Here is a 27010-nt window from a genome sequence, read left to right as displayed (position 1 = left end):
TCGCTCCCTCACTCACTCACCCACACACACACACAAACCACACATACAGTGGGCTATCATCTTTGCCACTGATAGTTGTGGAACCTGTTTTGGGGGAAATTAAAGCTTATGTCAATAACTTATTGTCAGTAACATCACTTTTTGTGCATATTTATCAAGGGAGCCAATAATTCTGAAGCTCACAGTATGTAAATATGCACATAACACATTTGCAAAAAAGCATATAGACACACATGTACACATATATTCTTGCCTTGTCTAACATTCCAGGGTGGAATAAAATAGGGCTGAATGTTTTTTAAAAAGAACAATCTTTGGTTGAGCGCTGTTGCAGCTTCAATGTATCAACAAAGAGGCTGACTTGATGCAAACTAGTAAAACAACTGTGGACTGTTCTGTGATAATATGCAAATGACTCCAGCAAAAAAGCAAACAGTTGTTTCAAATCCTGGTAATGTTTAACATGGAGGACTGTAACTGCAGCTTGCAATCAAGTTTTCAGGAAAAAGGTCTCACCAATGCAGCTTTCCCATCTGTCTTAAGAACCCTGGTGTAAAATCCTGCTAGCTGAGTATGAGCTGATCAGATATAATGAAATTCATGAGAATGGAACAGATGTAAGGTCACAGTGACCTTGACCATTGACCAACAACATCTCATCAGTTCATCCTTGAGTCGATGTGGACGTCTGTGCCAAATTTGAAGAACTTCCCTCAAGGCATTCTTGAGATATTGCATTCAAGAGAATGGGACAGACGGACAGATGGACAACGGATGGACGGATGGACAACCCGAAAACATAATATCTCAGGCCATGGCTGTTGCTGACACAGAGGCATAAAAATGCAGCCAAAACATTGACAATGTAACACACATGATTTGCAAAGCCCCATGTTCAGCAAGCACTACTCCAGTATACTAATATTACACTGTTACCTCATCCTTACATAATCATATTCATGTGCTAATTTCGTACCAGAGCAACCACTCTCATTATGTTAAGTTCAGCTGAAAACAATTCAGCTGTTTAATGAAGGTAGAAATATCTTGTCGCTACAGCATCTAGTATACTTTCTGCAGTTCAATTCTGGTTTAAAAATGGCCAAAAAAGAACAGCCCCTCAACCAGAAACCTGTCAGCCAATTGTTTTGATAGATGAAGGCTATTCCTTGCCTGAGATTGGCAAGAAACTGAAGATTTCATACAAAGGTGCAAACTACTATTTTGACTGGATCTAATCCAGATAGATTTGAGAAACAGATACCACACAAGTACTCTGCTGGTAGCTTAATTGATTGCACCTGTCAAATATGAAATTCTTATGCAACAGTGAGACTCCATGATACTTGTTAGTACATTGGATTACTGGCAATGGGACTTTGCAATCATATGTAAAGACTGAAGTTAAAAAAATGTCATGTATTTCAAACAATTATACTGTTCTAATTTGTAACTTTATTGATGCCTTGTCTGTATTTGTCTGTATCAATTTAATGCTACCTTGGCAAATAAATGTATCAATCTCTTTCAAAAACATAACAAATTCTCAAAGATTCAAAACTACTGAATGGTAGTGCGCTTAGTATAGCCTGCTGAGCAGTTTCAGTTTCTCATGCAGTGTTAACACAATGAAAATGTTAACACGCACGGCCAAAGATGTTGTGACAGATACTGCTCGCCACAAAGCCATCTCTGAGGAAGTCAATCCACACACTGTATAATTTAGTGAATTTGCACATAATCATAGTTCTGTGCAGTGCATACACTCACAGCCATTTGGGGCAATGAAAAGCCAAAATCTTCTGTCCAGCAAAACCCAGAAGATGCTGGGAACAACATGAATGCCCGCCAGGAAGCACCAGCCCATATGTGCTATAAGTCACTTTACAAAAATATTCATTTTTGCCTCAAATGTAGTATTTTGCCAATGTCTTGCCTCAAGTCACACATACATACATGCACACATCAGCACAATTGTGCTGGAAAGATGCAGGCATGCAGCATACACACATATGTACATATACAGTGGGATCCAGAATTATTGGTACCCTTGATAAAAATTTCTGAATGTGTGTGCATAGACATGCAGTTTTTAGACTCTTGCTTTCCCACGCCTCACCTCTCCTACTACTGGAGGGCTAAGAACTACAACTCCAGCTGAAGGTAATTAAGAAATATGCTAGTTCCCAAAGGGAACATTGCACTTGGAAGACTGAGTTGAGAAACAGCTTGTATGAGCTCGCTCTTGGAAGGTGTTTATGATTGGAAAAAATATATATGTTCTGAAACCAGTGAGCAGCAGTTCTGCAGACAGAAACGTCTTGTTAATGAGAGATGTCAGAGGAGAATAGGCAGACTGGTCAAAGCTGACAGGAAGGTGACGGTAAGGCAAATAACCACACATTACAACAGTGGTATGCAGAAGTACATCTCTGAACACACAACGCAACATAAGTCATGTGGATAGGCTACAGCAGTAGAAGTCTAATAAATACCTAATAAAGTGCTCACTGAGTATTGCAATATCCCATGCAATATTATATTCTTCAAAGTGCTGCTGTAATGTGGTTATTTACCCACAATTTTGTCTTCCAACATTTGTAGAGCCAAGCCAAACTCCCCCACATACAGAAGCATGACCAGAAAAAAATTGCTTTTTCACTCAACCACCAGATACTCAGAAAAGAGCCAGACTTGAACAATAAACTTATTCTGAAGGATAAAATGGTTTATTGTGTGAGCATATGTTTTTAATATAAAGCGTATTTGCTTCACTGCAAGACGCTGTCTTTCGGATGAGACTGAAAGGTCCTGACTGTGGTCAAGAAAGATCCCATAACATGCTTTCCAAAGAGTAGGGGGTTCCCTGGTGTCCTGGCTAAATTCCAAACCTGGCTCATTCAACCTGATTCAATTGGCAAAAACATTGTTCTCTCCCTCTCCACCTAAGCTAGTGTGTGGTGAGTGTTCTGGGGCAAAATGGCAGCCATGCATCACCCAGGTGGTTGCTACTCACTGGTGGTGGTTGAGGCTAGTTTCCCCCTCATCACTTTAAAGTGTTTTGAGTGTCTAGAAAAGCACTATATAAATGAAAATGATCCATCAATCTATTTCACTGAGCTACCTATATTACCAAATTACTCCAAGTTCACCAGTCAGTTTTTTCATCCCACTGAGGCAGGCAAGAGACTGGCAAGTGAAGGTTTTCAGGCAAGAGAAAGTTTTCAACTCATCCCATCAAAAGGAAGCGAGAACCTCTGGAATGCACTCTTGGCCTCTTTTCAATGTCCTGCTCTGTTGCCCTGGCATCAGATCTGATAAACCAGGAATAGTGTTTCTTGGACACTAGCTCTGCAATTGTCTTTGCTGGAGGGTTTTCCCTTGTAATGTAAAGTAGGCAGTCACTGAAGGTGTGCAAAATGTGTCTTTACTGGCAGACAAAAGTTATTCCAGCATGGCCAAGCTGGGGGAGCAGAGATGCATTGTGGGTCGAGGTCCCTAGGCGGGCCCGTGATTTCCTAGTATTCAACTGCTGCTACTGTTGCAAGTCATAATGCGGAAAGAATTGCAATTGACCTGGTATTCTGTGTGAACACCAGTAACTGAACGCATCGGGGGACTGTAAAATGCAGCAGACACATTGAGGATTGGAGGTGGTTGGTCCTGAGCCGCTTTAAGCTAAAAAAGGAATGCAAGCAAATTCAGGGAGCTAATGTTGTTTCATGCTGATGGCAGTCTTACATACCCAGTACTACAGTGTCACCACAGGTGTACAAACTAATCACAGAGGAACTAACATTCACAGGTTGGATTTTCAGGAAAGCAATTAACGAGTATTGAACTCGCAGCAGATCCAAAAATAATAGATTTTTTGTGCTTCCAAACACACCGAGCAAGACATTTACAAAAGTCTGGTTTCAAAGCTTGCTGAGCCTCTATGTCCACTTCCAGAGATAAAGGGGCTTACAGCTATGTAGCAGCATAAATCCCTATAAGGTAGGTCAAGAGGGCCGCATTCCGATTACATCTCTGCTTGTTTTCTTAGGATTCAATGGCATTTGCTTTGTTACTTGACCACTGGCTTAGCAGCTGTCACGCTCCTGGGCAGTCAAATGTTAAACACAACAGACTCAAAGTTTTGTCACCACAGGACACAGTGAATTTGTGCAGAAAGTTTGGAAGGCCGGGGAAGAAGGCAGAGATAAATGGCAGCCGAGCCCAAGTCTGTCTGCGGGGACTTGCTGACGATAGCTGCAACTGTCACTTGGTGTTCACATGAGGATCATGCAGCTTAAGCAACTTTCATGAGGATCTTGACATTCAAGAAATGTTGCGGTGGATTTGGGGACCAGTTGGCAGTGAATGGACTTACACAGTGGTAGGATAGAAATAACCAAGAAAGAAGAGAAATCAGATCAAACCAGACAACTGTGTACCGGGGATAAAGCTGCCTTGCAACACTGAATATAACAGCATATTTTTGTAAAACCAGCAGAAATACGTAAGCCCTTGGTATGGAAAGAATGTTTAGAACTCCTGAAAAAAAATCTACACTTATGAAACCAAGATTCCATAACCCCCAATTCTGACTGCTACAGTGAAGCAGTCTCCTCTCTTGGCCTGGCTGTTGGTAACAGATGGCTAGCTGGCAGTATTGGAACCACGGTACAGTTCATGTGCCATTATACACTTGTGCCACTGTGAGATGACTCTCCAACTTTCGATGTGTTAAACTGCTTCAGTGCAAACCCGCTCCCCTCTGCGATCGTACAACAACAGAACGAAAATGGTCGCTCGATAACATGAGTGTACATAGAAAACTAGTAGTTGTGGATTTAGATAGATTAGGCCTCTCTCCCCAGGTCCATGCATATATGCAGCAGATCACAAACACCTGGAGGCAGAAGAGTACCCCATTTGCAACAGAGGTGTGTATCAAAGGCAATACTCCACTAAAAGAGAAAGTAGGTGTACCTCCATAAGGCAATACCATTATATAAAAATAGATTTAAAACCTCCTTGCTTGACCTAGCACATCCCAAAATCCCCCTTAAATTATTTAAGAGCTTTGGACGTGGTTACAGTTTTTGTTTGTTGTTGTCAACACCAGGAAATATACACTCAGTGATCACTTTATTAGGCAGACCTGTACATGAGCTTGTTAATGCAAATAAATCAGCCAATCATGCGGCAGCAACTAAATGCACAAATGTATGCAGACATGACTAAGAGGTTCAGATATTTTTCAGACCAAATGTCAGAATGAGGAAGAAATGTGATCTAAGTAACTGACTGTGGAATGATTATTGGTGCCAGAAAGGGTGGTTTGAGTATCTCAGAAACTGCTGATCTTCTAGGATTTTGATGCACAACAGTCTCTAGAGTTTGCAGAGAATGGTGTGAAAAAAACAAAAACTTCCAGTGAGCAGCAGTTCTGAGGGCAGAAATGGAAGGTCAGAGGGGCAGGGCTAGACTGGTCAAAGCTGACCGGAAAGTGACAGTAATAGTATGCAGAAGAGCATCTCTGAACACATAACGCGTAAAAACTGTAAGTGGATAGGCTACAGCAGCAGAAGACTTAAGTCTAAAAAAATAAGTCTAATAAACACCTAATAAAGTGCTCACTGAGTATATCTGCCCCATACAACATTTGTATGAATGTGGACGCCTGTAATGTGTCAACTTACTTTACCCCAATAGGGGAGAACATAAGGGAATGGCTGTTGGCTAAATTACAAACAAACTGCACTTGAATTTCTAGAAACCAAATCACACAGATTTTGGAGCATCATGTCGTTGGTAGTAAAGCAATGAAAAACCTGAAAACATGTAATCTGACAGACATTTCTGTCAAGTTTCAGATTATAAAGTCCCATTTTCATAATACTGCTCATGACTTCCAAACTTCTTAGACTACTAGTCATTTTCAAATGGAAATTTGTATTTCAAATGGAAACCCAATATGGTAATAAAACCTGTAAGTAGACATATTGCATCCAACGTGTTAGAAATGGTAAGCCATCACGAACAAAGAAAATAATAATTTATTAAATTCAATACTTTTGGATATGCAAATTGTAAGATGTGAGTCACCAAAAGCAGCCAGTTTGTTAAGCAAATAATGTATAACAATACATTTAAAGAAAGTTCCTAAAGGGAATCACGAGTCATACACCTTACCTTTGACTCCCAATACTTATTTTATGATCTCTCCTACGATTGTCATATTTGCCATTCGTTTTCTCAATGTAAATGCTATGAAATAGGTTATGTTCAGTTTAATATTTTACTCCAGCATTGCTTTTGACAATACCGCATTGTGTAAATGGAAAATTACTGAATGAATAGACTAATAAAAATATATATTACATGAATAGAAAATAAATCGGTTACATAACATAAAAATAACTCCAGCAGTGTCACTCAATCTGGATGTTCAGTAATGTAGGCTACACAAGCAATGACACGATGAACAAAACGGCTAACCATGTATTACATACACAAGTCATCACATCGGTTTCAATGTAGACTGCTCGAAACAGTGTTCACTAACAAATAACTACATTCTTTCAGTTATTTTGAGTATAACACCTCATCAAGACGTACGTACATACGCACTCAATGGAGAACTCATAATATTACTTGTCATTAAGGATCAATATTTGCTTTACGTCATCCGCTTCAATCTTTCTTTTCTTTCCTCATTGCACCCACATTTACACTTACACTTTACATTTACAATTGGAGACTTCTTTCTACATTCTCGGTATCGGGAATGCACAAACCAGATGCATCAAACTCAAGAACACAAGCCTAATGACAGTTTTCTTTCAAGGAAATTCGTAATTGCAGATAATACAGGTAATATGTCAGTTAAATAATTTCGTCATTAGTCACACAAAATCACATGAACGTGGGAAACATCAAAGTCAAAAGTCTACCTGAAATTGTACCTAAAGCACTATTGGTGGTTTCAGTACCCCATCTGCGTGCAGTCCAGTAGTTATTGATGTCCCAATTCCGCAAACAATACGCGTAACAACTTACCTAACGAGTTAAAACTTTTTCTCGACACTGCCCAAAGAGAAGCAATGCTTTTCCTGAAAAGTGTTTTTCCTGAAAACTTTTTCCTAGTCACCTGAAGACAAACTTAAAACTCCGCGCAAAGTCGATTCCGCTATCCGGATGCTCACGGAGCCGAAACGAATTTACAGTAAGCTTAACTTCTAGAGCGACTACCGTCAGGAAAGCGCCCCGTCCTTTGCGCTTGCGCGTAAACGCTGTATGAAATAACTGGTTTGTTTTACATCTCGAAGGGAAGTCTGTTCTTCATTCGGGTGCATAAGGCCGCATTTTTTAAACGGAATGGGTGGTGCACATCTGGAAGATATTTTAATAAAGATTTTAAATATCATTCAGCTGCGGTGCATACAAGCGAAAGGTGGAGAAACGTTCTAATATCCAATCTATCGGCGGAGTAGAACAATAAACATTTGTTTCGGGATTTAATTTCAGCGCCCTATCCTACATTTCCAAACACAATCGAGTTTGAGAATGAGAGATGACACAAAAGGCTGAAAATGTGAACATTTGGTCAAGGAAGTTCCAATATAAAGCAAACAGCAATGAACCAAACCTGGATTATGTAAAAATTAAGGAATCAATTATTAAAAACTAAAACACATGTTTTCAACACTGTTAATTAATAGTTTGGCTTTAACAAAAACGAACATAGGCACGGGGACCCTAGTCCTAGGTCCTTGTCCGATGACGAGACTTAAAACAAAGGCTGTTTTCCAGATCTTTCGGTGTTAAGACCCAGTAATTTTGAAGTCGATTGGAAGTAGTTCCATGCACAGGTGCATTCAACGTTTAAACAACGAATTCCTACGATATTGCTCAATATATATGTTAATACAGTAGACCACATTGTTTTGCTTATAATCAGTCAGACGTTTTCCTCAGGTGAAGCAAAATAAATTAAATTCTGCATGGTTACCTCATGCAGAAGCATGTAGTGGTGGCTCGGGACATTCATTTGTTATCTTAAATTATGTTGTGTTGCCTTTGTTAAATACATTGAGTGACAAGAACACAACATATCCAATTCTGTCATCCTGCCACTATCAGCAATCCCGGAACTGTCTGTAAAGCACGTTGCCCACATGCATTACGTTGTATGATAATAGACCACGTGTACACATGGCTATGAAGTCACTTTTACATTAAACAATAAGCTGGGACATTGCATAAAATATTTATCCTATAACTACTAATTACCAACACCGTTTTGATGCGTTCATATAGGTTTGCATCTATGGCACGCATCACCAGCAAGTGCTTGGCAAAATGTGAAATGTTTAAGTAATACTGCCACCTGCAGGACAGACGTACAAAATAAGGGAGAATAGAGAAGACGTTTCCATTATAAGTACATAAGCAAATCAGACACGGCTATGGGTTTGACACGAGATTGTCAAAGCCATTGTCAATCGACAATAAAAAGAAACACTGAAAAAGATCATATATGAGGAACGCATACATCAGCTGAATAACATTTAAAGCAAACGCAAAAGTTATATTAGAATCCAAAAGGTAATTAAATTCATAAATAATAAACGCTCATTTACACAAAGTGGGAAATCTTTATTCTATTGAAAATAAAAACCATCTTAAGCTTTAAAAGATAAATGCTTTGTTATTAATCTTCTAACAGCTGATAACCGAGCCATATTATGAATATATGACTTCAATAAGCTTAAACAAATACAATCAAAACATTTTGCTTCAGCATCAGTTCCACTGAGCAATTGACTGTGACATCAACATTTCACTGTTAGTTTTAATAACCACTCAACAACACACACAAAACACTATATACAGAAGGTATTGCAACTTTGGTGTCTAGTAATTTGAAATGCTACCAATTTGAATTGGTTTTTCTGTGGTTTTCACTGGGTGTTGGGAAGGCAAAGCATTCACAATGACAACCGTCTACCTTCTCATCATATAGACAAAATTATGTACAATTAAACTCACATTTCAAAAACACCCTCCACATTTAAAATGTTGTTAAAAACCAAGATAACCCGAGTGGAAAAAGTGGTAGTATCCCTATTTTAGAGATGAAGGTTTATACAGATATACTATATCATTCATGAATTTGTATTCAACAGACTGACTGGACAGATACAATGTGGAAGGTATCAACATTTCAGCTAATGGGAAAAGAATGGACAAAAAAAAAAATCCCTGAAAACTCAAACTCTAAAAATAAATAAGTCCCACTTATTTACAGATGTAACAGTTTCCTTGCCATGCCTCCCAGCAGTGGCTCTAAAATAACTAAAAGAAATATAGTGGGGGTATCTGCAATCGATGGAGAGGGAGGTTAAAACAAGCCGGGGTTGCTGGGTATGAGTGTGCGTTTAGGGTGTTGGGACGGGGGCATCACAGGTTTACGGAAGGGACAAAATGGCAGCATTTCCGGATTCAAATGCTTTTCTGCGCTTGATTGATCTTGCCTGGCGCAACTGAGCTACGGCGGGGTTCACACTTTACAGTATTTCATAGGTTCCAATACACCAGACAAGCTCAGTAAAGGGTAGGAAAGCGCTGGAACCCAACACGATCACATATTTGACCCAGGTCTGGATGGGTCAGGGTGGGATGGGATGCGGGGGGGACAGAGTGGAGGAGGGAGGGGGACAGGCACAGGCACAAGGGCTCAGATGGGTTTGGTGGTGCTGTTGTAGACCAGGCACTCTGTGTCCTCGGTGGTGGACACCGGGGTGGCTCCGGCCACAGGCGGGCGTGGCGGCTCCTTTTTGCGCTTGACGAAGCAGTACCCCAAGACGGCCAGCAAGATCAGGATGGCGACGGCCAGAACTACAGCAATGACGGCCGTGCCTGTGCAGGGAGGAGACAGAGATACCACGCCGCCTTAACGCCAGAACCAGTATTCGGAGAGCACATGGTCGCTCGATATGGATGTACATACATGAACATACAATTAAAGTGCGGACTATCAGCTTCCACTTGAAGATATTTACTATATGAGGTGAACCATGTAGGAATGACAGGGCTTTTTCAAATTGTGTTACTGTACAAATACTTATGGACTTGACTGTAATTCCATCCAAAGAGAAATACTATCAGCTTTCACTTGGGAATATTTACTGTACATCCATATGGGGTGAACCGGGTAGGAAATAAAGGCCTTTAAAATTGTGTCGCTGTGGACTTCACTGTAATTTCAATACTAAACACACAGAAGAGATACTGATAGGACTGTTGTTTAGCAAAGTCATCAAATAATTCATTGTTGGGGTTGGACTAAAAAAAAAAGGCGGCGAAGCCAGTGGATAGACGGTTACCTTTATCGGTGCTAGCTCCTGACCGTCCAGCAACGTAAGTCGTGAAGACGTCCTTATCTGCACGGAAACACACACAGGTGGGTCATAGGAGAATATAGCTGGAGTCAGCACGAAGATTCCAATTTTGTAAATTGCACTGCCTATGCATAGTGTACCATTCCAGGGGGGTAATTTCACAATGCAGGAGTACGAAGTTAGCTTGATAATTGCACTGAGTAAAACCTGGAACAACACTTTGAAGGTTGCAGGTTTTACTTAGTGTATCTATCCAGCTGACTTGGTAATGTTGCTTTGTGAAACTGGGCCCGGGTCTTCCGTTTTGATTCCATCGAATTCAATAAAACATGGAATGGCGCTGATTGGCACCGGAAGTGTTAATCACACCTCTGGAGGTTTGTGGCTTTTCCTGGTTACCTGTCACAGATCGGCAGGTGTTCATGCAGCTGTCCTCTTCGGCAAAGTTGTTCTCGTTGCCTCGGCAGCCTCCGAAGTTGAAGCGTAGGCACTTCCCCTGGAGGGGGTCATAGTACCAGCGGGACATGCTGGCTCGGCAGGGGCCCGTCTCAGGGGGCTCAGTACAGCGGGCTGCAGGGACAGGGGGGGCCTTTACCAGGGGAAACTTGAAGCACTGCCGCACTAACAAGACGCACAAGAATGACGACTCTTCAATCAGGGTCAGAGCAACTACCCAATCGGGACAGGGGGAGGGGATGGAGAGGGGAGAGGAGGAGGGTGAGAACGGGCAAGGGAGGAGAGAGAGAGCTCACCCTTCACTTCGCTGACAGGGATCACCAGCAGACGGCCAAAGGTTAAATTCACTGATGAAAAAGAGAAGTCGGGTTACAGTCAGGCCTGTCTAAGGAATAAACAAGCAGCATTCAAGCAGACGCTTTTCTTTCCTGGGATTGCTGAGTTAAAGGTCATATACGCATCAATAAACGTCTTAAAATTGCTGTACAATGCAACGGCAGTATACAGTGGGTCTTTGACAGGATTGGTGAAAGTGCATTTCTGTGTCTGTGTGTGTGAGATAGAGAGAGAGAGAGAGAGTATGCGTGAGTATTTGAGCAAATGCAGGTGTGAGTATTTGAGTAAATGAAGATGTGTGTGAGGGCGTGAGGATACAAGAATGGGCATTAGCATGTGAGTACTGTAGAATATGAGAATGGGTGTTAGCATGTGAGTACTGTTGAATATGAGAATGGGTGTTAGCATGTGAGTGTGTGAGTACTGTTGAATATGAGAATGGGTGTTAGCATGTGAGTACTGTTGAATATGAGAATGGGTGTTAGCATGCGAGCGTGTGAGTACTGTTGAATATGAGAATGGGTGTTAGCATGTGAGTACTGTTGAATATGAGACTGGGTGTTAGCATGTGTGTGTGTGAGTATACTGTTGAATATGAGAATAGGTGTTAGCACATGCGAGTGTGTGAGTATACTGTTGAATATGAGACTGGGTGTTAGCATGCGAGTGTGTGAGTATACTGTTGAATATGAGACTGGGTGTTAGCATGCGAGTGTGTGAGTATACTGTTGAATATGAGACTGGGTGTTAGCATGCGAGTGTGTGAGTATACTGTTGAATATGAGACTGGGTGTTAGCATGCGAGTGTGTGAGTATACTGTTGAATATGAGACTGGGTGCTAGCATGCGAGTGTGTGAGTATACTGTTGAATATGAGACTGGGTGTTAGCATGCGAGCGTGTGAGTACTGTTGAATATGAGAATGGGTGTTAGCATGTGAGTACTGTTGAATATGAGACTGGGTGTTAGCATGTGTGTGTGTGAGTATACTGTTGAATATGAGAATAGGTGTTAGCACATGCGAGTGTGTGAGTATACTGTTGAATATGAGACTGGGTGTTAGCATGCGAGTGTGTGAGTATACTGTTGAATATGAGACTGGGTGTTAGCATGCGAGTGTGTGAGTATACTGTTGAATATGAGACTGGGTGTTAGCATGCGAGTGTGTGAGTATACTGTTGAATATGAGACTGGGTGCTAGCATGCGAGTGTGTGAGTATACTGTTGAATATGAGACTGGGTGCTAGCATGCGAGTGTGTGAGTATACTGTTGAATATGAGACTGGGTGCTAGCATGCGAGTGTGTGAGTATACTGTTGAATATGAGACTGGGTGTTAGCATGCGAGTGTGTGAGTATACTGTTGAATATGAGACTGGGTGTTAGCATGCGAGTGTGTGAGTATACTGTTGAATATGAGACTGGGTGTTAGCATGCGAGTGTGTGAGTATACTGTTGAATATGAGACTGGGTGTTAGCATGCGAGTGTGTGAGTATACTGTTGAATATGAGACTGGGTGTTAGCATGCGAATGTGTGAGTATACTGTTGAATATGAGACTGGGTGTTAGCATGCGAGTGTGTGAGTATACTGTTGAATATGAGACTGGGTGTTAGCATGCGAGTGTGTGAGTATACTGTTGAATATGAGACTGGGTGTTAGCATGCGAGTGTGTGAGTATACTGTTGAATATGAGACTGGGTGTTAGCATGCGAGTGTGTGAGTATACTGTTGAATATGAGACTGGGTGTTAGCATGCGAATGTGTGAGTATACTGTTGAATATGAGACTGGGTGTTAGCATGCGAGTGTGTGAGTATACTGTTGAATATGAGACTGGGTGTTAGCATGCGAGTGTGTGAGTATACTGTTGAATATGAGACTGGGTGTTAGCATGCGAGTGTGTGAGTACTGTCGGTGAAGTTAGCAGTGAAGCGTGCGGCTCTCACAGTTTCTGCAGGCCTTTTCATCCACGCCGTTGCTGCACTGGTTCACATTATCACACTCAGGTTCCCCGTCCACACAGCAGTTGTCCCCGCAGTTGAACTGCTCGGCCTCACAGGGGGCGCCACACACCTCACCTGAGAAAACACATGCCTGTCAGAGTTGTGAAACTCCACAGAAAATACACACTGTGCTTCCGTCCTCTGCAGAGTGAGCTGCACATAACCATACATTTGGCTTGAGGACCCCTCTCCACATAACTGCATTTCATCCAATCATAATTATTAACCGACAATATAACGGTTTTCACACATAAAAATACGTTTTAATTGCATAGAACTGCAGCTAAAACATACATAAACCTGCAAAAACTAATGATTTTAAAGCATTCCATTTTTAAATGATATATTTTATTTTAGGAAATTATTATGTATCTTATATTCTCCCATATCTTCCATCTGTTCTATAGTATCATACATTTCACAAAGATAGAATAAGTTGATTGATTCCGCTTCCTGTCTCAACAATGACTGGCAACTGCTCATTAAGTTTAAGGGGGCAGTGACTTATTCACAAGGGAGATTTGGGTGTTTGATAACTTTTTTCATTAAATAAATGAAATTATTCATTTTAATTTTTGCTTTGCATTTCCTCAGGCTCCCTTTGCCTAACATTCCTTTTTGTTTAAAGATCTGCAACCATTCAGTGTAACAAATATGCAATAATATGCAGCATTGCATTCACTTTCATTCAAAATCAGTTACCTTTCGGAAGAGGAGCACTTCTGCTTGCTGAAGCTATGGAGAGAAAAAGAGAGACATGTTGACTGAAATACTTGTTAAGATTTACTTGTTTTTAGTTTTTGCTGTTAATTCCAACTAAAAACTTCTTCTGAGGCTCTTTCCCTAACAGCGAAGCCATTCATACAATTCAGGGAAATTCATCACATTTAATTAACATCTAATAAACAATACAGAACAATGTTGGTTACAGTTTTGACATTTTGAATTCACACCTTGCTCGCTGCTAACACAGATAATTGCACACATGCAGGGACCAGTGTACACCCACGTGTGCACGCACACACACACATGCATGCACACCCGCACACACATGCACGCATGCACGCACACACATGCACGCACGCACACACACACACACACACACACATGCAAACACACATACACAGGCACACACACACTGACACACACACACACAGGCACACACACACTGGCACACACACACTGACACACACACACTGACACACACACACGGACACACACGGACACACACACGGACACACACACAGACAGACGCGCACGCACGCAGGCACACACACGCACACACAGACAGTACCTGCTATTCCATCACATGCGGTGGAACACTCCTTTTCGTAGAGGTAGTTGTTCTGATTACCCCTGCAGCCACCGAAAAGGAACTGCTTGCAGTCCTGGGCTTGGAGGTCATAGTACCAGCGAGGGAAGGCTGCACGGCAGGGCCCAATCTTCAGAGGGGCCCGACAGTAACCTAAGAGACGCATGGGTACATTTCAGAACCCTGTGAGTCATACAGGTATTTTAAACATGACTGTTCACCTGACTACCATTCCCTGGGGGCGACATTGGCTTAGGCAGTAAGAGCAGTCGTCACCTAACCCCCTGGGTGTGTCAAAGTGTCCTTGAGCAAGACACCTAACCCCCAAATGCTCCTGATGAGTTGGTTGGTGTGTGACAGTGTGTATGAATGGGTGAATGAGAACCATCAAATATATAAAAGCCAACCATTTACCTGGGTCAGACCTGTGTCAAATACGCAATTGTTTTGGATTCAAATATTTTTCTATGCCTGATTGAGCTTGTCTGGCCTATCGAATTAAATACTCTCAGAAAGCGCAAGCCTCTTTGTTGGCTCAATAGCACCAGGCAAGATCAATCAAACACAGAAGAATATTTGAATCCAAAACAATTACAATCTGCCCTGGGTTTCACAGAGATTAGAAGGATGATAAAAAAGACCCATTACATCTGAAAATCTCACAAGTACTGGAATAAGTTGCAGCAGGGCATTTTTGGAAAATGCACCAGTTTCAAAGCGCACAGTTAATCGTTACATGGATGAATTAAAACAGGGAAATTTGGTGGGACAAACACAAAAAACAGAAATTTAGCAGACCCCATTACTGCTTTAGAATCCATACTTATTTGCAAAATTCTGTCTAATGCAGAGGATCAATCATTCATGTTATAACCTAGAGATTATTTCTCCTGCATTTTGCAATGTCTTCAATTATTTACTGGAAGATTGGCAATGTCTTCAATTATTTACTAGAAGATTTGGTGTCTTGTAGCCCAGCAAGACAAGCCTCTAACGCATGCAGCATACCAGCGTCGCATGTGACAACACACAGGCTGAAGCATAATAAAAAAGAACACATCCAAGCGAGGGGAATGGCATGACGACGGTCTCAGCCAATCAATGCAAATGCCGTTGGGCCAGGAGGAGAAGGGGTGGAGCAACCAAACCGGATGGAACAGCTGATAAGGAAAACTTGCAGAATACCTAATCGAGCCAAGTGTGTGCCTAAGCTGTGAATACCCACAGGCCCTCGCTCCAACTAAACCTTGTGACAATTTCTATTAGCATTTAAAACAACCCAAATCACAAATGGGTAAGAGATAAACCTATACATATGCTGAATTATAAACTCCTTGACCACAAGTGTGCAAAATCTGAGGATGATAGATAGAACTACTAAAGATCTATGAAGCAGAATGTAAGCAGTGAACCCTGGTGCCCCTTTGTGCCTCAAATCTATCCAAATGGATAAATTGTGCATTGTGGAAAATCATAAAACAAACATATTTTTCAACAACTTTTTGTTGTTTTGACTCATGAAACTCTACATCATTTCCAAGTGGCAATTACTATATTTTCAACAGCATAAGGTCTTTTGTCCAGTATAAAGCATCCATATTTGTCATTTCTTTGACTGGTGAACTAGGGGACAGCAGTAGAGCTGAGGAAACCCGCATTTTTAACACTTTCCCTGCATCACGTTGTAATAGGGGTGACATTGGCTCAAGCGGTAAGAGCAGTCGGAGGGTTGCCGGTTCGATCCAGTTCCCGCCCTGGGTGTGTCAAAGTGTCCCTGAGCAAGACACCGAACACCCAAAAAGCTCCCCATGAGCTGGTTGGTGCCTTGCATGGCCAATCGCTGTTGGTGTGTTTGTGTGTGTATGAATGGGTGAATGAGAAGCATCAATTGTACAGCACTTTGGATGAACTTTGAAGGTTTCCTCTCATCCTGTGGTTGCAGGAGCACTGAATGTCAGAGTCAAGCAGTCATGTGGTGCATGCGGCATGGCAAAACACGGTTTTCGCAAAGGGGTGAAGAACTGACATGATTCCAAATGGTTTCATCATTTGAATAAAATATGAAAGATTAGATCACATGCTGTTCTATAGAACCTTTTCATAAGCTTATAAAATACAGTTGTGAAACTTTGCACATGTTCTGAGATAATTTCACAATCTAAAAGAAAACTTAAAATCTCGCAGGACTAATCCATTTCAGGGAAACAACAGTGATGTCAACTCCAGATGGGATAACTTGTGCGTGAACATCCTAAATGAAAATGACAAATACATTTCGACAGCAGTAACTAAAGTTAACCTATTGATTTTCACACAGTTCACATTTTGTTCGCAGTTCATTGCGACTAGCATAAGTGCATACTTTCATCACCAGATCACCTCCATTCCTTCTTCTAAAAGAAAACATAATATCTCAAAAATGAACTGAAGGTGTGGGAGAGTAGCCTTGTTATGGAGTTGGGCTTAAGTTCAGAAGGTTCCGGAAGCATTTCCCTCTACTGTCGTACTCTAGACTAAGGTTCCTCTGGACCTAGTGGAACATGCGCAAACAAATGTTTCCTGCATAATACACCTGCATAAGGTCATTAGGTGGAACAAGAGGAGAAAGAGCTGCTTTCAAGGTCTCCATGCTGACCAGTGACAGCTATGTCAACTAGACTTGTTTTTGGGTTTTGAGGACCCTTTCACCTGGTGGTTGACTGCGTCTGGGACGTGTGGGCTGTCAGCCCAATGGATTGTGGGATATGTCATGCAAGACAATGAGGCAGCCCCTCCTTCTACAACATAGCCTTGTTTCAACATGAGAAAACTGTGCACAGAAGACGTACATTCCCTCAAAGCTTGTATGCCAACATATGGAAATACATGATCATGAATTGTGAAACACATTTCTCCCCAAAGTGAAGCAATTATTAATTGTTGGTAGTGGCCGGAGATAGCAGTGATTAAATACTTCTGTTTCAATGACTTTTTACTTTGTACCCATTCACTAACGAAAGCCATGTGACACTATGAATTAGATGTAGTAAATTTGGTATGCAGAACATTCAAATCATTCGAGTCAAATCTCTTATTCTGATCTCTTGTTCTATATGTAGACTATCCGGTTTCAGTTACAGCATGCGTTTGCTTAGCAGATGACCCCTTTACAAAACTACATTTTACAGCAATAGTCATTTATACCACTTGAAACTCACTGAAGTTGAATCGCTTGCTTCCAGCTATCCAGGTAACGCCAGACAGCCTCGATTAAGTTTCTATATGAAAAGTGGTCTATTACTAAATATGTAACTTTATTTACGCAAATGCAAAGATTTCACTGTTACATTTAATTTTGTGGAAAATGAATCTTTGGAAATCTCACATTTTCTCTTTCGTATTTACAAAAAATCTAGGGTGCCTAAGACTTTTACACAGGACTGTATGCAACAAAACAATCAACTGAACAACAGAAAAACAATAGATAAAGAAGAGTTTTTTTGTTTTGTTATTCAAGTTGGTGTATTGAGCAATGAGGTTGCGATGAGTCAGCCAAAGGAACTGGCTTGACTGGTTCCCTAAATCTGATGGGACAGCGCGCTTAACTCCCGAGAAAAGGAACAGTCACTTCCTGTTTCAACAGAGACTCTAGGGGGCAAGTGAAGATGGTCATGCCCTGCCCCAGATTCCGGGACCAATACAGATGCACAAACAGTTCTTGTTAATCATTCCTTCCTGGACCCCCCAGGTTAGCATTAGAATGCACACGTGACATCATAAGATAATTAAGTCAATAGCGGCATGATCAAAAAATTCCAACTGGAAATTTTAACTGTACAACATGTATAAGTATTTGGCACTGCTAGTGAGAAAGAACCAACTGCCAAATGCAAGAAACACAACACCTGGCCCAGGCTGAATAATAGAATAAGCTACACCCACGTTGCAGTGTATTGCCATTTTGTTAAAATGTACACTGTACATTACAGAATCAAAGCTTTCGGAACAATGTACATTTTAAATTGTGCTCAGGCCTAAACCATGGGATGTTTCTGGTTGGATTCAATGAGCATTTCCAAAACAGTCGTACAAGGTCGCCCAACATACACAGTTCAGTATATCCAAAAACACCACGTTCACCTGGCATAGTGAAATTAGATTGATTTCTAATGCCAAAAATGTGAAACAAATATTTATATTAGGCCATTTATCAATAATAACCACTATAAGAAAATGCCAGAGATAGCCATAGGAACCTTTTATACCCGCTGTGTCCTGGTTTCACATTCACTATTCGGTGTGATCTCAGAAGGAGGATGGCTGTCCACTTCACCGAAATGAGCAGACGTGCCTGAGCAGGTCCCTCTACCTGCAGTTTCCAAACAGGAAAACAGGCCTGGGGGCACAGGAGGGTGTGTTCAGCCGGATCTTCGTGTTCTTTCACGACAGTCACTTCACCACGGTCGCGTCGCACGATTGCTCATCTCGGTATATGAACCTCGGACAGATTTCCAGCCACAGGGTAGACAAGCCCAATGTATTCTTTTCTGTCAGTTTCCACTTTCAAGAAACAAACTCCTGGACATGGAATCCAGCAAATATTTAATATTTTGGATTTGGTGAACAGAATAAGCTGGTTCATCGTTTACACTTTGAAAGGACAATCCTGTTTGTTTTAACCATGAGACAAGGGGAGCTGGCAGCAGTTCTGTTGCTTAGCTGGAATGGCGTAGGACAAAGCAGTAGCAATAGGAGGACAAAATGCATGCACCTGCTTCATTATAAATGCTGTAAGGGCTTTGAGTACTGGAATCACAGCGCAGTATGATGTGTGGGGGGGCTTTACAGCGATACCTCAAGAACTGCTTGACAACAGACAGATGCTTTGCTTTACTGTTGTAAAACAGAAAATGTTGTTAAGAACGCAGCAAAAACACAACACATTTTCACAAGGAAATCTTTGGCTAAAAAAGGCTTTAGCCAAAGATTTCCCTGTGAAAGCGTGTGAAGCACACACCCAACCGGTCCCAACCAGTGAAACTAGTTCATGTTGAAAACATGAATATGCACAAGTTGACCTATCTAGCAGGAAACCAAAATCCTTCACCCAAAACAAAACTAATAGACCTAAAATTGACCACCGCCAAATAAAGTGGAACATGACAGTGAGTTGTTACTGGCAGTTCTGGGACAATACCTGGGACTATGTCACCATTTGCGGTGTCCAAACTGCATACTCGTGTTTGAGCTGAGGGTCGAAGTTAGAAAACACAGAATACACATTTACCCTTGTCAAAAACAGGGCTAAGCCAATGCTCAATGCTTCAGCCTCTCTAATAGATTTGCAACAATTCCACTGGCTTCAACTCCAGCCTGTGACGATGTTATTATTGTTGACTATTGTGCAGAACCTGGGTAAGGCGATGGACTACAAACATATCCGTGTTCATTGCTTTCCTGAAGCAAGAGTTTCTGACATTGAGCTGAAAGCACCTGCAGTTATCAGAAAGCACCATTCATCTAAAACTGTTATCATCTATAACATCAAATGAACCCTGCTAATCCTAAATTAACTCTCCTGTTATTTAACTTAATAACAATCCATACTCAAAGCTCAATTAAGGCTTACATAAATATTGGACAACATCTCTTTGCCAAGGTTGCACAAGATTTGATTGAAGGCTCAAAATAATAAACTCCCTCGCCAGCCCCCAGCGTTTTGTGCCAAGATAAAACACAGGTCAAATTTTACCGGGAAAAGATCTGTGAGAACCCTGAACAATTATCTTCATAAGTACACAGTACCGGATACAGGATTAGAGGATCTCTTTACCATTGAAGAGGGTGTGTCTATTTCACCTTGAGTGTATACGACTGCGTGTGTGCTCTCTCTCCTCCATATCACGGTCATGATCAAAGATATGATCAATAACCTCATAGACAGTGAATCTGTTGCACATGTTGGAATATACAGATGCTGGCACAGAATGAAATTGACAAGAACTCAAACAAGCCTTAATGGATGATCCCAGTGTAGCAAGAAATCTGTGGAATATTATTCATGCCACACTCCCCCATATTGCTGCAGGGGGGATTGGCCCTTGCTTAGTCTAATCAAGTCTGTAAGTCACTTTGGATAAAAAGCATCAGCTAAATAATTATAATGTGCTTGTCGGCGAGGAAAAAAATAGATAGATCGAAAGATCGAGAGATAGAGAAAGAGAAAGTTCTTTTTAGTATGAGTGTGTTTGTGTGCCTTTGTGCGTTCAAGTTTATTGTGAGAATTCTGCATGCCAACAAATCTCTGCTGGGTAATTTTTGACCCGTAACACCACAGATGTAACAACCTTCCAAATTGAATAAAATGGCGACCATTGGTTTTGTTGTGTTTATATAGCTGTTTTTGAGGATAGGCACTATTTTTGCAGATTATTTAGTTTTATTTTGGATTTAAGCTTTTGAGTATGTGGTGTTCTTACTAACAAACCATCAAGCCGTACTCTGTGTAAGATTTTACTGGCCTCCCAAGCAGAACATCTCTTTTTTTATCAGAATTCTCAGAGCTCCTATCATAATTACCAGGTATTTCCGAACTTCGTACCCCCGCCATATCCAGAGAACATCATAAATGGCAAATGGACTGTATTTATATAATGCTTTTATCCAAAGCGCTTTACAATGTATGCCTCTCATTCACCCTGTGGTTTCCTTTCAATCAGTTGCCAATTAAAGAGTTGAGAAAACGTTGTAGAGTTTTAGCCAATCAATAACTGAAATGAACTTCCGGTGCTGAGAACACCCTACAGCCAGCAGACACTGCAGCCCCCCCAGGACTGGAGTTTGACACCTGTGTCCTAGATTAAAATGCAGCATTCGACACCACTGAGCATGAGATACTCATTCACAGACTTGAGAACAAGGTTGCTATTTCTGGCACAGCTCTTAACTGCCTTTATACTTTATAATTCATACTCAAAGACTATTTTTCAGAAATAAATAATATTATCTGTGGAAATCCACAAGGTTCAATTCTTGGTCCGCTTCATTTCTCATTGTATATGCTCCCTCTTGGTAACATCTTGGTACATCACAGCTTTGCAGACGACACACAATTGTACATTTCTATTGCACCAGAAGATGTTGTTGCCCTAAATGCCCCGATTAGCTGACTACAGTATATAGCATCACAAGGTGGATGTCTACTAACTTTTTTTAATGAAAATAAGGAAAGACAAAGATATTATTTGGTTGAAAAATACAGAAAGAAAAACTATCATTCAAACTTGGGCATTTATCTGTGCAGCAAAGAAATTTAGCTAGTAGGTTTATTTGACAGTTGGATTAATTTGTGACTGAAGTTCGTGAATATTGACACATGCCACATTGACTGTTGTAATGGACTTTTCTCCAGTTCTGAAAGCTCCATTGGTGGCCTCGTATAAAATTGACAAGATTGTTTCATATGGTTACAGCCATAAAAATGCTGAATTTTGAAATTCTGAAAACAAACTTGTGCTGAGCAATGGCTCCCAGATACCAATTTAAAGAGCAACAGAATATAACGCAGAGATGATCCAGCTTCTGACACCTTAATCAATTATGCAATATTTAATCTTGTGAAATATAAAACACTATGCCCTTTGGGCAATTCAAATATTTTTTACATTACAATTAATTACAAAGTGGAAATATATATATATTGGTCAACACTCCCAACTCCATCTCTCATGGTATCCCAGCCAAAGTAGCCACCCATATTTTCCCAGGGTACGCACTATACAAGGAAGCAAGTAACCTGTACACCATTTTTAACGGGGAGGTGCTAGAAATGAAAAGTAAATAATGCTCTATACAGGCAGGGAAGAAACAACACTGGCAGGAGTTATTTTTGCTGAGTGGGTACTCACTGTCAGACTCCTCTGCGTCCAGCACATGCACTTTGACCTGTGTCGTGTCTGACTGGCCGATCGAGTCTGTGACGATCAGCTGGAACACGTATACTCCAGACTTGAGGTTGGTCACCATCACTTGGTCATCCATTGCGGTTTTCTAGACGACATTGGATTACAGTTAAACAGAGATCTTTCTTTGGCCACATTTCTATGACCAAACACAAACACAAGCAATCTAAGAAAAGAGTAAGCAGAAGGCTGGGGCAGAGATTGTGAATGTGTAAGAGGCTACATAGTTAATAGGAGATAAGATAGATTGTGATGTATCCACTGTCAAACCAGAAGTCATATGAACAAATGTATCTACTCAGTATAGTTTTGGTTTGGCTCCAATAACTGGATATACTGCAATCCTTCATAACCGTATCCTAATTTAATTCATCAGGATGTGACAGGAACAACAAACACCTTCCGAAATAAAGTGTATTGCAATCACACTGGGCAAGTCTTCTATCTTGATTTAAAATTACACATCCTATCTTATCTGGGCCAAGCTCTGTTTTGAAATGACACATGCTTTGTTCACAAACAACACATGCTCTTTCTTACGTCTTGCGCCTTACCCAAATAAAACAAACACAAACACACACACACACACACACACACACACAAACACATAGACGTAAATGCTTAACTACTCTTATTACAAGACCAAACTGTGAATCCATAAACATGTAAAGGGGCAAAGCTCTTCAGATGACGGTGGTAGTCCTGGTTGGTGGAAATGGCCCATTTCTGTCATTAGTGTAGACTGATCTGAGATCAGTTACCCGGGACAGAATCGCCCAGCCTCACCTTAATGACGGCTGATGAGTCCCCCTTGAGCAGGCTCCACTTGTAGCTGATGATTGCCTTGTCATCGCGACTCTCAAGCCCGTTCAGCATCAGAACCTGACCTGGTTGCATCACTCGAGCTGGCCCCCCATTGGCGATTGGGTGTTTATCCTCATCACCTGCAGATAGACAAAAATAGTCTGTTTTCAGGATGTTGTAGGCCTATTAGAAGTGATGTATTCGTCTAGTAAGCGACAGCTGATCTTGTCTAAAATGTACTGAAGTAGACAAATAAAGGCAAATAAATGTTACTAAACAAGATCATGATTTACATGAACATCTGACATTTAGCAAGGGATTTTACATGCAGAAGGATTCAAATGGCCTATTACACAAAAATTCAATTGCATTGCAATTAAAATGCCAATGCAACCTTCCCGCATCTGCCTGTATCATTAGTTCAGGTTTTACAATCACGTTATGCTATGCCACATATGCACGACAGTCAGAACAAAAAAAGTTTGCTGACTGTTGGTGTAAGTGTGATTAATTTGGAATTTCTGTGCAAAATCCTAATTTCATCAGTGGCTAAATATTGAATGCCAATTATTTACTGTATTGTGGTTTCACGGAAGATTGAAAGCTTACCAGGAATCTCTTCCAGGGCACCAAGGTACTTTGCGAAGACAGAGCTCAATATATAGCTGCTGAAGCCCTTCTTCTTCACAAACCTGCAAGCATACTTTTGCTTGTAGACACAGATGAACAAGAAGCAAGCTTTGATTGTATCCGCCTCTGGTCCCTTCTCGATCAAAGCTAGATCGCAATTTGGGTTTTTGCAACAGGAGTTTAGGCATTCGCGTACGCTCTGTACGTTGGGGGAACTGAAAAATTCGCCCCCATTTTTCACCGACTCATTTGCTTCCAGCACAAAGTCTTCTCGACCCTGGTACTTCACTGAGCACTCTTGGGCGCGCACCGGACAGCCAATTTGGAGCAGTAGTGAGGCACTCAGAAACAGTCCGATTAAAAACGGAGGCATCCTAAGGCAGTAAATAAAACCGTCGCCTTCTTTGATCCGACGGATAAGCTGAAAAAGAAAACAACTTTCAATAAGCAATTTCGTGTATATGTAGTCACAAAACAGAAATATCGAAAGTTTGGAATGATCATCTACTGATCTAGACTTGAGTAATTAACATATTCTCCGTCCCTTGCCACAGCATTCGTTTGTAATAGGGTCACTTCTTTTCACAGAAAGTAATTTCAGACATTTGATCTGTTGTAAAATTATGTAGCCTTTAACAATGATTATCGCGAGCAATACATTTTTAGAATCTTAGTTTATGATTCCCAACGTTTTCTGTGAACATTTAGCCTTATGCTGTATATTTAGATAACATGTATTAACAGAAAACACGGCTGTTGAGAAAAAAGTGTTTCTGCTTTGCTAAAAAAAAAAAAAAAAAAAAGAACACATACGCACCTTGATACATTAAACGCGACCCTTATTTTCCGTGCGCTGGATACCGCGTGAATTTACATAAAAGATACTAAACCTTACGTTTGGATATTTTATTTAGTTCTGAGTACGAGGTGCTAGCTTTTGTTTCGTTGGTTTGCCTCTTTACCTATAAGTTTCAGGAAGTGAAATTTTACGCCGCTCCTTCCAGACAGAGTGACGCAGGTCGCAGGGAAGGGTGTGGGAGCATTTTCGCGACCTGGGTTTGTCAGGTTACAGGGCGGAGTTTGAGTTTACGTTTTCAGCCTTCTTTATTTTTATTTTGAAGGAACAAAGTCTGCTGAGATTACACCAGGAGGTCAAAATCAGAAGAATTGTTTTATAAGTACACGAAGGGCCAAGTATCTTGCTTTAATCTTAACAGTCACTGTCCACTTGCTAAAACCCACTGACCACTGTCTTTTAGTGGTCTGTCTACAAGGAGCAAGACAAGAGGCTGTGGACAAATGCCCAATAACCCTGCATTAGCCGGGGAAAACATTGGCTTTAGCGGTGTCTGCGGCTGGGTAATTTGTGACACTTGACAGACACCCAGACGAGACAGCGAAACAATAGACTGTTTTGTTTTAAAATTGACTTTCATCGTGACATTTCTGTTGTAGCTGACATACATTTCAGACGGAAATTATTGCTATTTTAGATTACGTTATGAGGGGTTTATTGTGTTGTGAGAAAATGAGAAACACTGCACCTGTTGATCGCAAAGTACGGAGTGTAGACGCTGGGGGGCAGTAAATCTCTGCGTTCCAACCGAGGGAGTAATAGGTATAATAAGTTAATAGCATCCTCCTCTTACAGGCCTAATAATTTACTGTCGATTCCTGTGCAAATATTTGTGGACAACATTATATGTGTAAATGTGTAAGCACTCTACGTACTTTTGTGATTCAGTTTACTTGGACTTATAATTCTGAAAACAAAGTTTCATAATTCATACTTTTTATACTCATTGAATTGATATAGTTTACTCAATGAACAATCCTGAGTTTAAGTTCGAGTAAGAGGTGTATCTGTAATGAAGTAACATTTTTAAGATTAAAAATGCATGACCTAAAATGAATATTTGAGATACAAACAAATTATACAGTACAGGGCACTCTTGAAAAAAGTGTGCCATGGAAGACGGCAAAAGGTATGTCAATATGAAAAGGTTGCCAAGTCTCAGCAAAGCAAGAACTAGAGAAAACAGAACTGCACATAACAAATGACAAATCAGTGCATTAGGTCTGTCTTCTAAAAGCGGTGAACACTCCTGAGCAGTATGTGAGCCATTGCTGTGATTTCTATATTTTGCTACCGAATGCCACATTTTCATAAAAACAATAAATGCGTACACATATGTTGTGTGTGTCAGGAAACAAAATACTGGAAGAAAGCAAACACGCGAATGGCAGAATAAGTAAATTCATTAGTAAGGTTGTTTAGTCCACGTTCAAAACTCCAGAAAACAGGAGTACAGAGAATAGGCAGAACGTAGTTGAAGCAGGCGAAGGTCAAAACCCAGAAGTCAGTCCAATGGGAGTGGAATGGGAGTGGGGAAGGAGCTGGGAGCTGGAGAGGAGACAGAGGACTGGGCAGAGAATGAGGTACAGGGTGAGTGATGGCCAAAACCAGGCAAGTGTCAGGAACTGGCAGGGTGTCAGGAACATGGACCACAGAGGCTAGGAAACCAGGACACAAACAAAAGGGACGGCACAAGATGATCTAACAAAGGAAACAGGTAGGGTTATATCCACAACTAACGAAGAGACAATGAGGTACCAGTGAGACAATTACAAATGAGGAGACACATATCAGGTGCAGGGGGTGTGGTAACTGGGGAAAAAGGGAAAACATGAAACAGAACATTAACACAGAGAATGCATAGAAATGGAGAAACAAGGAAACAAACTAAGGCACGGGATGACAGAAAAACATGAAACAGAACATGGAACTGGAAAATACCTAAACCAGGGAAATCAGGAAATCACAAGAATGTAGCGGCACGAGACGTCACAGTGTGACTGTTCTTTTTGCTTTGTTGAACCATAAAGCGTTCATGATAATTTGGGTACATTTCAAATTTTTTAAACTGCACATGTGTGCATGTGATGTATGTACCCCGAAAGGTCAATCTAAACAAAAAGCCCAATATTAAAATGCTAGATATCATCAGAAAACCGAAATAATTACACTGGCATAAGTTTATGGTAGTATAACTATATACTGCAATATGGTAAGGAGAAATTATTTATTTATTAGCTTGTCTTCCATTTGAATTTCACCAGCGGAATTCAGTGCAACT

At 41.0% G+C, this 27010-nt stretch overlaps 2 protein-coding genes across 3 annotated transcripts in view; both read right to left on the bottom strand.

Moving 5' to 3' along the window:
- LOC133129813 (pleckstrin homology domain-containing family G member 3-like) overlaps positions 1–7426 on the bottom strand; it is a 58041-nt gene extending 50615 nt beyond the window's left edge. The window contains exon 1 of the mRNA XM_061244143.1: positions 7048–7426. The gene's annotated coding sequence lies outside the window, so the exon portion shown is untranslated. The remainder of the gene's footprint in view (positions 1–7047) is intronic.
- Positions 7427–8625: 1199 nt separating this feature from the next.
- Positions 8626–24884, bottom strand: LOC133129411 (kunitz-type protease inhibitor 1-like). 2 transcript variants are annotated; one of them, XM_061243480.1, is made up of 11 exons: positions 24691–24884; positions 23853–24294; positions 23226–23383; positions 22386–22527; positions 14482–14652; positions 13890–13922; positions 13131–13262; positions 11144–11194; positions 10791–11012; positions 10377–10433; positions 8626–9909 (listed from the first exon to the last, which is right to left on the bottom strand). In XM_061243480.1, exons 2-11 carry the CDS (start codon positions 24244–24246, stop codon positions 9728–9730), a joined length of 1542 nt encoding a protein of 513 aa, XP_061099464.1. In that variant the 5' UTR covers positions 24247–24294; positions 24691–24884; the 3' UTR covers positions 8626–9727. The 2 variants fall into 2 exon arrangements, with proteins under 2 accessions (XP_061099464.1, XP_061099465.1); XM_061243481.1 differs by having other exon boundaries at positions 10791–10961; positions 24691–24880.
- Positions 24885–27010: the final 2126 nt, after the last annotated feature.

The sequence above is a fragment of the Conger conger genome, chromosome 5 (genome assembly GCF_963514075.1).
Source record: "Conger conger chromosome 5, fConCon1.1, whole genome shotgun sequence".
Taxonomy (NCBI): Eukaryota; Metazoa; Chordata; class Actinopteri; order Anguilliformes; family Congridae; genus Conger; species Conger conger.
The sequence above is the reverse complement of the archived record's forward strand: the minus strand, read 5'-3'. Positions and strand labels throughout refer to the sequence as shown.